This window comes from Heteronotia binoei, chromosome 18 (genome assembly GCF_032191835.1).
Source record: "Heteronotia binoei isolate CCM8104 ecotype False Entrance Well chromosome 18, APGP_CSIRO_Hbin_v1, whole genome shotgun sequence".
Classification (NCBI taxonomy): domain Eukaryota; kingdom Metazoa; phylum Chordata; class Lepidosauria; order Squamata; family Gekkonidae; genus Heteronotia; species Heteronotia binoei.
The window spans coordinates 37176647-37187416 of NC_083240.1; the positions used below are offsets into that span (position 1 = coordinate 37176647).

At 52.9% G+C, this 10770-nt stretch overlaps 1 protein-coding gene across 1 annotated transcript in view; it reads left to right on the forward strand.

Annotated features, from left to right (window-relative positions):
* SPECC1 (sperm antigen with calponin homology and coiled-coil domains 1) overlaps nucleotides 1–2907 on the forward strand; it is a 137535-nt gene extending 134628 nt beyond the window's left edge. Inside the window, exon 14 of the mRNA XM_060258999.1 lies at nucleotides 2645–2907. Coding sequence (XP_060114982.1) covers nucleotides 2645–2734 — 90 coding nt within the window. The 3' untranslated portion in view covers nucleotides 2735–2907. The remainder of the gene's footprint in view (nucleotides 1–2644) is intronic.
* Nucleotides 2908–10770: the final 7863 nt, after the last annotated feature.

The window sequence follows — 10770 nt, forward strand, 5'->3', positions numbered from 1 at the left end:
CCGGTTGCCTTTGAGAGGTGTTGGAATCGGAGCGGCTGCACAGTGGCAGCTGGAAAGGCCCCGATTCGGGCTTCGGGTCAGCCATAAGCTCGCTGGGCCGTCCCCTCCATCTGCAACACGTAAGGCTGACTGCAAAGAGAAGCTGCAGCCTTCCCCTCCCACGCCTTCTCCCAGAGGGCCAGTTTGGTGCAGTGGTTAAGTGCATGGACTCTAACTCTGGGAGAATCAGGTTTGATCCCCCACTCCTCCACTTGCAGCTGCTGGAATGGCCCTTGGGTCAGCCATAGCTCTCGTAGGAGTTGTTCTTGAAAGGGCACCTGCTGTGAGAGCTCTCTCAGCCCCACCCACCTCACAGGGTGTCTGTTGTGGGAGTGGGGGGGGAAAGTAAAGGAAATTGTAAGCTGCTCTGAGACTCTGAGATTCAGAGTGGAGGGCAGGGTATAAATCCAGTATCTTCTTATCTTCTTCTTCAAACCTGTGCTGCTCCCTGTGTCTTCCCTGCACTGCCTCTGCCCCCTTCGTGCCACTCCCACATGTCCTTCTCTCAGCGCATTTCTCATGCCTTTCCTTGCTCTCAGGGACTGCGAGCCCCCTCTTGGTAGTTTCGGACAGGGCAAGAACTCCTTTGCATATTAGGCCACAAACCCCTGATGTAGCCAATCCTCCTGGAGCTTACAGTAGGCCCTGTAAGAAGAGCCCTGTGAGCTCTTGAAGGATTGGCTATATCAGGGGGGGGCGTAGCCTAATATGCAAAGGAGTTCCTGCTTGCAAAACAAGCCCTGGTTTTGGATAATCCCAGAGAGAAACCAGGAAACTCCCTTTAGCCTCACTGAGGTGCGGCTGCTCTCTCTTGGCTTCTCTTTCAAGGCTGGGGCGGGGGGGGGGGGAAGGGTAATATTGTATGACAAGGATTGCGTCTGTCTCTGCCCTTCCCACTTGCTGCTCTTTGAAAGGGCTGCCAACCAGTGTTCCCTCTAAGCTGAGTTAGTGCGAGCTAGCTCACTACTTGAATGCCAGTAGCTCACAAAGTAGAATTTCAGCTCACAAGACTCCACAGCTTAGAGGGCGTATTGCTGCCAACTGCTCTCCCTGGCTGGGCTCTTATGTCTAGAACAGCTGCCAACAGGAAGAAAATAATAAGGCCTAGATGAAGAAAACGTCCTTTGTTGGATTTCCTTCTGTTATAACAGGGGTGGCCAACGGTAGCTCTCCAGATGTTTTTTGCCTACAACTCCCATCAGCCCCAGCTATTGGCCATGCTGGCTAGGGCTGATGGGAGTTGTAGGCAAAAAAACATCTGGAGAGCTACCGTTGGCGACCCCTGTGTTATAAGGATAGAATCCCAGCCTCCTGTCTCATGCAGTGGCCAATCATGTCCTCTGGAGGGCCAACAACAGGGCATTGAGGTCGGGGCCTTCATAAGAACATCAGAAGAGTCCTGCTGGATCAGACCAGGGGTCCATCTTATCTAGCCTCCTGTCTCATACAGTGGCCAACCAAGTCCTCTGGAGGGCCAACAAGAGTCCTGCTGGATCAAACCAGGGGTCCATCTTGTCTAGCCTCCTGTCTTACACAGTGGCCAACCAAGTCCTCTGGAGGGCCAACAAGAGTCCTGCTGGATCAAACCAGGGGTCCATCTTGTCTAGCCTCCTGTCTTATACAGTGGCCAACCAAGTCCTATGGAGGGCCAACAAGAGTCCTGCTGGATCAGACCAGGGGTCCATCTTGTCTAGCCTCCTGTCTTATACAGTGGCCAACCAAGTCCTCTGGAGGGCCAACAAGAGTCCTGCTGGATCAGACCAGTGGCCCATCTTGTCTAGCCTCCTGTCTTATACAGTGGCCAACCAAGTCCTCTGGAGGGCCAACAAGAGTCCTGCTGGATCAGACCAGTGGCCCATCTTGTCTAGCCTCCTGTCTTATACAGTGGCCAACCAAGTCCTATGGAGGGCCAACAAGAGTCCTGCTGGATCAGACCAGGGGTCCATCTTGTCTAGCCTCCTGTCTTATACAGTGGCCAACCAAGTCCTCTGGAGGGCCAACAACAGGGCATTGAGGTCGAGGCCTTCATAAGAACATCAGAAGAGTCCTGCTGGATCAGACCAAGGGTCCATCTTGTCTCATGCAGTGGCCAACCAAGTCCTCTGGAGGGCCAACAAGAGTCTTGCTGGATCAGACCAGTGGTTCATCTTGTCCAGCCTCCTGTCTCACAGAATGGCCAACCAGTTCCCCTGGAGGGTCAGGGCACAGAGTCTGAGGCCTTCCCCTGATATTGCCTCCTGGCTTTGGGATTCAGAGGTATAATGTCTCTGAACATGGAGGTTCCCTTTAGTTACCATGGCTCATAGGCATGGATAGATCTTTCCTCTGTGAATCTGTCTGATCCCTTTTAAAGCCATCCATACCTGTGGCCCTTCACTGCATCCTCCGGCAGCAAATTCCAAGGTGTCCCTGCAGACTTGCCAGAAGTGCGATGTCGCCCACTCTTTGTAACAGGATGCTGGGCCAGATGGGCTTCCATCTGCTCGGTCTGGGCTTGGGTCTGTATGTTAGTGACTGTTCCCGTTCCTTGCTGCAGCAGAAATGCATGATCTGCTTCTGCCTCCCCCCGCCCCGAATTCTAAACCTGTCTCCACCCCTGCCACAGGAACTCAGCGAGATAATGTACACGGACCGCCCCGACTGGCAGAGCGTGATGCAGTACGTGGCCCAGATCTACAAGTACTTCGAGACTTGAGGCCCCGGAGCCAGCTGGAGGAAAGAGCCAAGCTGCTGCAGCAGGAGGAGGAGGAGGAGGAAGAGGCGCCTGCCGGATGCCACGGACAAGCACTCGATCACTTTAAAAGAATCCCACCCGCCGCAGGTGCCCGTTCCTGCTCCACAAAGCCCAGAAGACTTTTCTTGTGGCTTGGTAAAGCCCAGCCCTGTTTTCCACTTCCGCTATGCTCTAAAGACACGGCAGGAGGGTCCTGCTGGGGTTCGGGCGTCCATCACGCCAGCAGCACCATCCCTGCCAAACGGTGCCAAATAAACACAGCCCAGAGGGCCAGAAGGACTCCCACGCTTCACCAGCAGCCTCTTTGTGGCCCCCGTGGCTGATATCCAAGCAGCCGACTCACATTCCCAGCCCTCCACAGAAAGGCCAGCAGTAGTCCAAAGGAAGGACAGCTCAGGAAACGGTTCCTCTGGGACCCACCTGTGACGAGCGTGGATTTCAGAGCTACGTCTAGGTCGGTCATTTGCCAACCCGGAGAGCGGTTCATGCAGATCTTGGCTTCACAAGTGTCCCTTTGGCGAGTTTGAGTTGGGGGCGTGGCTTGCTATCTCTGGGGGGCTTTGCAAGGCTAAGATCTGCGTGCATTTCCAGCACATCCTGTGCTTCTGCACATTGATACGTGGGAAAGGAAAGGTCACTGCTCCACTGGGTCCCCCACCAGCCCCAGAGGGAAGGGAGTATTGTGATCAGGTCTTCCTTGCTAGGATCTGCAGGGATCTTCCTCCTGGGTTGATTAATGGGGACTGATGTGGATAGGCAAAGGGCTGGCAGCTCTTCTGTCTCTAGTTGTGCAGAGGGGAGGACGCTAGCTGGTGTCACTCCTCTTATCAGGGGTGGAATTCTAGCAGGAGCTCATTGGCAGGAGAGCCAGTTTGGTGTAGTGGTTAAGTGTGCGGACTCTTATCTGGGAGAACCAGGTTTGATTCCCCACTCCTCCACTTGCACCTGCTAGCATGGCCTTGCGTCAGCCATAGCTCTGGCAGAGGTTGTCCTTGAAAGGGCAGCTGCTGTGAGAGCCCTCTCCAGCCCCACCCACCTCACAGTGTGTCTGTTTTGGGGGAGGAAGGTAAAGGAGATTGTGAGCCGCTCTGAGACTCTTCGGAGTGGAGGGCGGGATATAAATCCAATATCTTCTTCTTTGCATATTAGGCCACACACCCCTGATGTAGCCAATCCTCCAAGAGCTTACAAGGCTCTTTTTTGTAAGCTCTTAGAGGATTGGCTACATCAGGGGTGTGTGGTCTAATATGCAAAGGAGCTCCTGCTAGAATTCCACCCCTGCGTATAACCATAGAGGCCACTCAGATTCTGTCTCCTTCACAAATCTTTCATGCAGCGATACAGCATTGTCCTTCACTGAAGCTGGCAAGTGCCAGTTGTTGTGCTCACTCTGAGATTCTCCTATCCGGACGAGTCTGCAGGCAGCGCCTGAATCTCCCCATGCTCACTTGTGACTGATTGTGCACCGACAAGCTCGAGAAAACACGGCAGCCAGGTCTCAGGGTGCCAGTGGGCACCGAGCAGCAGAGAGGGGTGGGTGCAGCGTGGGGGAAGAGGCAGAGGCTCAGAGGGCTGTGTGTGCAGGGGAGTCATGGTGGGGTGGGGGGAGCAAATGGGACCAGTAGCAGTGCAAGGTCTCTCCTCTGCTTGCAACCATGCTGGGGCAGTTGTCTTTAGAGGGTGCCAGCGTTTTTTCCGGCAGGGCTCCCGAGCTTCACTGTGCCAAGCAAGATACGGCAACAGGAAAAGCTTCACTCTGCTCATGCAGCCATTTTCCAAAATGCACAAACCCTGCCAGGAGAAGAGCTGGCAATCCCATCCAGCCCCAGCGTTCTTTCGGTATGAACAGCAGGTTTATATGTCCGTAGCGGTGGCGGCGGATTTTCTCAGGTTTTCTGAGTCCTGGCACCTGGGCAGCTGAAGCCTGACTAAGAAAATCACTCCGCTCCAGCAATCTCTTTTCTTTTGGTTGTTGTGGATTTTCCAGGCTGCGTGGCTGTGGTCTTGGCATCGTGAGACCGGACGTTTCGCCAGCAGCTGTGACTGGCATCCTCAGAAAACTCCTAGTTTTCTGGGTTACACCTCTGAGGACGTCAGTCACGGTTGCTGGTGAAACGTCCCGTCTCACAAAGCCTTTGACGACATAATCTCTTTTCTCCTGCTAAGCGAGGCCCAAATGTGCTTCAGCAGCCTTCTGGTGTGAGTCGCAGCACTGCCCGCTGGGGTGGGAGCTGAGGTCTCTGCTGCCGAACACACCAGTTTTCCATGTGGGTCACATTGAAACACTTCTGGGCCACAAAAGGTCACCGTAAAACCTCCTGGGGGGGTGGTTTGCACCTGCCTATTCACACAAGCATGGTGTGAATCTCAGCGGAACCTGCTGGGTGTGCAGCCTTTCCTCTGACTGAAACCCCTGCTGGTCTCCAGAACATGAGAGGAAAAACAAGATGGGGGTCCACTGAGAAATAATCCTTTACTGTCCCTTTGTCCCCCAAAAGATGGAAATTCACCCTTGCTGTATTTAAAGACCCAAAACCTTGTCAGTTCTTTGTACCACCATAATCAGGGCTCTTTTTTTTTTTTTGTAGCAGGAACTCCTTTGCCTATTAGGCCACACACCCCTGATGTCGCCAATCCTCCTGGAGTTTACAGAGCTCTTAATACAGGGCCTACTGAAAGCTCCAGGAGGATTGGCTACATCAGGGGTGTGTGGCCTAATAGTCAAAGGAGCCCCTGCTAGAATTCCTGACAGGGCTCTTCTCACAGGGCCTGCTGTAAGCTCCAGGAGGATTGGCTACATCAGGGGTGTGTGGCCTAATAGTCAAAGGAGCCCCTGCTAGAATTCCTGACAGGGCTCTTCTCACAGGGCCTGCTGTAAGCTCCAGGAGGACTGGCTACATCAGGGGTGTGTGGCCTAATAGTCAAAGGAGGTCCTGCTAAAATTCCTGACAGGGCTCTTCTCACAGGGCCTGCTGTAAGCTCCAGGAGGATTGGCTACATCAGGGGTGTGTGGCCTAATAGTCAAAGGAGGTCCTGCTACAAAACAAAGCCCTGCCTATAATGCCAGGCAGTGCCATCTGCAGAAGGTGGCTCTTGCCAGGGAGGACATTGGACCTCCTACCTGAAGGTCTTGGCCATGAGACCCGCTTCCTCTCCACCTCAGATACCTCCGTCAGGATTATTTCCAAACTGGCTTTGCCTCCCTTTCCTCCCCAAGCCCTTCGACCCCTGTCAGCAGGTGGGATTTGGTGGGGAGAGGTCTTTGCGGTAGCTGCTGCGTAGCTGGCCCCCTGCGGAGCGTGTTGGACCGAAGGGGTCAGATGGCGAGTTGAGAGAGGAATCAGTAGCCTGCCTGAGAAGCTTCCACATCACGTTCAAGTCTTGTGGAATTGCTGCGAAAAGGAAGAACTTCCAAGCAGAGCAGAAGAGCTTTCTGATGTGGGTTAGATTGCTGTTGGGCAGATTAGATGGTTAGATTGGGTTAGAATGTTATTGTGGGCTAGATTGTTATTTGGAGAGGGCCAGGAACTCCCTTCTGTGGGACCCGAGGCTCAAGGAAAGGAGAATTTCCTTTAACCGCAAGGCCATGATGGTGAGGATGTGCGTAGCGGCGTGAATTGTGAATCAGGAAGCAACGGAGCTGTTCCCCAGCCCGTGCAGACCTAGGGTGCTCATGGCAAACTGCACCAGAGTGCCTACAGTTCGGACAGCAGGAGGCCTGTGGCCTGGCCAGTCTTTCCAAGTTGGCTTGTCCCAATCCCCAGTTGGCTTGTCCCAATCCCCAGGGCTTTGAGCGCATGTGGGACGGGAGGGGGTTGTCGGCAAAGTTAGCGTTCCTCGGCTGTTCGGCGCTGACTGTGTCAGCCTGGTGGCCTCGCACCTGTGGTTCGTTTGCGTCGTTTGAAGCTCTGTGTGAAGACAAGTAGAGAAGATGTGGGAGAGTTTGAAGTCGAGAGGGTCCGAGTTGGCAGTCTGTTGTCGGAAAGACCGGTCTGTGTTGTTTCAGGAAGCGGGAAGAGAGAGGGAATAGGCAAAGGGGCCTGGAGGAGAAGAATCAGAAGGCATGCTGGGAAAGTGTACTTGAGGGAGTCCATGGAATGAGGGGAGACGCAGTTCCTCTGTTGCTTCCGGGGAGCAGAACCTGTGAAGGAGCAATACTCTACAGAGCCTTTTTTGTAGCAGGAACTCCTTTGCATATGAGGCCACACCCTCCTAATGTAGCCAATCCTCCTGGAGCTTACAGGGCCTACTGTAAGCTCCAGGAGGATTGGCTACATCAGGGGCGTGTGGCCTCATATGCAAAGGAGTTCCTGCTACAAAAAAAGCCCTGCTCTTTAGTTGCCGCCTGGAGTCTAGAGGAAGTTGGGGACATTCTCAGAAAAAACACACCCACACACACCAGCTTCTTAGAGACGGTGGCGAGGAGGTTCACAGTCATCTCTTCCCTTTCCTCGGGGCTGCATCTAGGTGGCACCTTCCACTCAGCTTCTCTGGTTATCCTCTTGGAGATCCTCCCACTTTTAGACTCTGTGTCCTTTTTCTTCCAAGTGTTCGTTCTGTTGGTGTTTGTCATCCCCCCCACACCCCCAGCTCTGAAGAGCAGAAATCAGAGCAGTTTTTCTCCTAGAGAGGTGGATTTCCTCATTTTCTGCAGATCACCAGATTCCAGTGCTGTGCACTAGTTGAGGTGACAGGAGGCCTTTGCTTCTTCCTCCTGCAGACCAGAGTTTAAACTCTTACTTCCACTCTTATATCTCTGCCTTGTGTCCCCCTGGTCCAAAGTATGGGTTTGGCTCCTACAAGCACCTCCAGCCCATCCTGATTCCTCCACTCGCCCCCCCCCCCAGCTGTTTCTGCCAGGTCAAGGAACGACTGCCGTGGACTCCTTCATGGAAACCAAGCCAGGTATGATGACGGCCAAGGACCACCTTGTGCTGTCTCTTGTTCCCCCCAAGAGACCTCTTCCAAATTTCCACCAGGTTGCCAAAGGGAGAAGTCTGGGAGGAGAAGCACTGGGGGACATTACACCTTGGCAGGACGCCTCTTGGTTGACTGCACAAGACTGCCTTCTGAAGGGGACAGCTCTGCCAAGGGATAAGGAAGGGAAATCTCATCCCCAAGCCGGTTGTTTAGTTGTTCGAACGACCCACGCGTGCCCACAGGGTGTCCGGCTAGATCTCTCCAATGACGTGCGTTTGGAAATGTGCCCATAGAGGAGGAGTTGTGGTGCTTTGCCACTGGAGCTTGTCCCATCCCTGGCCGGTGGAAGCCACCAGGTGCTAAAGACCTTTCCGAGACTCCACCTGTCGCTGTCGGCTGCATTCCTTCCTCTTCTGGCTTCCTCCACCACAGCAGCAAGGGAAGGCCGAGCCCTCCTGATTTACTGACGTTGGGTGGGGATTGACTAACATTTTTGTAATTTCTCTTTTTTTAAAAACAAAACAAAAAAAAACCTTGCACATGTGCCAACATCCGCCAGGCATGATGATTCATGTTTCGGTTTGCTTTTTAACTGGACATCTCGACGCCGGTCGGAAGTTTGCCTCGAGCGCAAACCGTCAAGAAGCGGCCATCTCCGGTCAGAGCGAATCCCGTCGTATTTATACCAAGAGCACATTAGAATGCACACGCGCTGCTCGGGCATTTGTAGAGTCTGGACACGTCGTGACGGCAAATGCTTTATTTAAAAAAGATTAATGTTATTGAAGCATTCGATGCAGGGTCTGCATAATATTTCTAATAAATGCCTTTTATTTCTGAAGCTGCTTGGTTGAGGTCTTTTTTGGCATAAGGCATCAAAGAGAAGTGCCATAGCACTCTCCCCCCCCCCCACCCCAGGGCTTTCTTTTTGTGGCAGGAACTTTATTGCATATTAGGCCACACACCCCTAATGTAGCCAGTCCTTCCAACAGCTTACAGTAGGCCCTGTGAGAAGAGCCCTGTAAGCTCTTGGAGGATTGGCTACATCAGGGGTGTGTGGCCCAGTATGCAAAGGAGTTCCTGCTACAAGAAAAGCCCTGCCCCCCCCCTTTAAAAAGGCACTAAAATGTCAATCTATTGCTAGATCACTGTACCCGCAGGCTTAGCGGTTTCTCTGAATCCCCAGGTTTTTTTCTTTTTTAAGTCTCTAACCTCCCTCTTGGAAGCAGGAGTCATTTTGTAGAAAAATAGGTGACGGAGCTCGTTAGCATAACTCATTAGCATAGGCCGCCCCCCCCCAGCCAAAAAACCCTGATGCAAGAAAGGAGAGCCCCAGGTGAGTGAGGCCAACCCAAGCAGGCCTCTCTCACCCGGGGCTCTCCTGGGTTGTCCCCCCCCCCGCCCTAATCAAAAAGCCAGCAAGCCACCCGCCATCTAAAATCACATAAGAAGTGGAGAAAGGGTGGTGTGGGCTTCTACAGAGGTTAATGAGGGTTGCTGGGAGGGGGTGGCAAAGCTCCTAGTGGCTGGCTGGCTGCCCGCTCTCCTAATCCCGATCTGTTGAGGCTGGGTGAGTGGGCGTCAACGTGGCAGATGCGGTTCAATGTGGCCAAGTGCAAAGTAATGCACATTGGGGCTAAGAATCCCAGCTACAAATACAAGTTGATGGGGTGTGAACTGGCAGAGACTGACCAAGAGAGAGATCTTGGGGTCATGATAGATAACTCACTGAAAGTGTCAAGACAGTGTGCGTTTGCAATAAAAAAGGCCAACGCCATGCTGGGAATTATTAGGAAGGGAATTGAAAACAAATCAGCCAGTATCATAATGCCCCTGTATAAATCGATGGTGCGGTCTCATTTGGAGTACTGTGTGCAGTTCTGGTCGCCGCACCTCAAAAAGGATATTATAGCATTAGAGAAGGTGCAGAGAAGGGCAACTAGAATGATTAAAGGGCTGGAGCACTTTCCCTATGAAGAAAGGTTGAAACGCTTGGGACTCTTTAGCTTGGAGAAACGTCGACTGCGGGGTGACATGACAGAGGTTTACAAGATAATGCATGGAATGGAGAAAGTAGAGAAAGAAGTACTTTTCTCCCTTTCTCACAATACAAGAACTCGTGGGCATTTGATGAAATTGCTGAGCAGCCAGGTTAAAACGGATAAAAGGAAGTACTTCTTCACCCAAAGGGTTATTAACATGTGGAATTCACTGCCACAGGAGGTGGTGGCGGCCACAAGCATAGCCACCTTCAAGAAGGGGTTAGATAAAAATATGGAGCAGAGGTCCATCAGTGGCTATTAGCCACAGTGTGTGTGTGTGTGTGTGGCATGGCCCTGTGTACTGCAGCCTCCTCTGACAGCTCTCCCTCAGTCAGACTTTTGTGTGACTCCATCTGTAGTAATGCTTCTCCATTAATCTGGCTTTCATTTCATTTTCCTAAAGGGTGGGGGGAGGGGGGAGATGGAAAGATGGAGGAGGAAGAAGAAGAGGAGGAGATTGGGTTTATATCCCACCCTCCACTGCAAGTCTCAGAGTCTCAAAGCGGCTCACAATCTCCTTTACCTTCCTCCCCCACAACAGACACCCTGTGAGGTGGGTGGGGCTGAGAGGGCTCTCACAGCAGCTGCCCTTTCAAGGACAACCTCTGCCAGAGCTACGGCTGACCCAAGGCCATTCCAGCAGGTGCAAGTGGAGGAGTGGGGAATCAAACCCGGTTCTCCCATATAAGAGTCTTAACCACTACACCAAACTGGCTCTCCAGGGCAGGGGTCCCCAACCCTCGGGCTGTGGACCAGTACCAGTCCATGGCCTGTTAGTGAGCTGTATAAGAATAAGATGACATTATATCCTGCCTTCCACTCCAAATTTCAGAGTCTCAGAGCGGCTCAAAATCTCCTTTACCTTCCTCTCCCACAACAGGCACCTTGTGAAGTGGGTGGGGCCGAGAGAGCTCTCCCCAGAAGCTGCCGTTTCAAGGACAGTTCTGCAAGAGCTAGGGCTGACCCAAGGCCATTCCAGCAGCTGCAAGTGGAGGAGTGGGGAATCAAACCCGGTTCTCCCAGATAAGAGTCCGC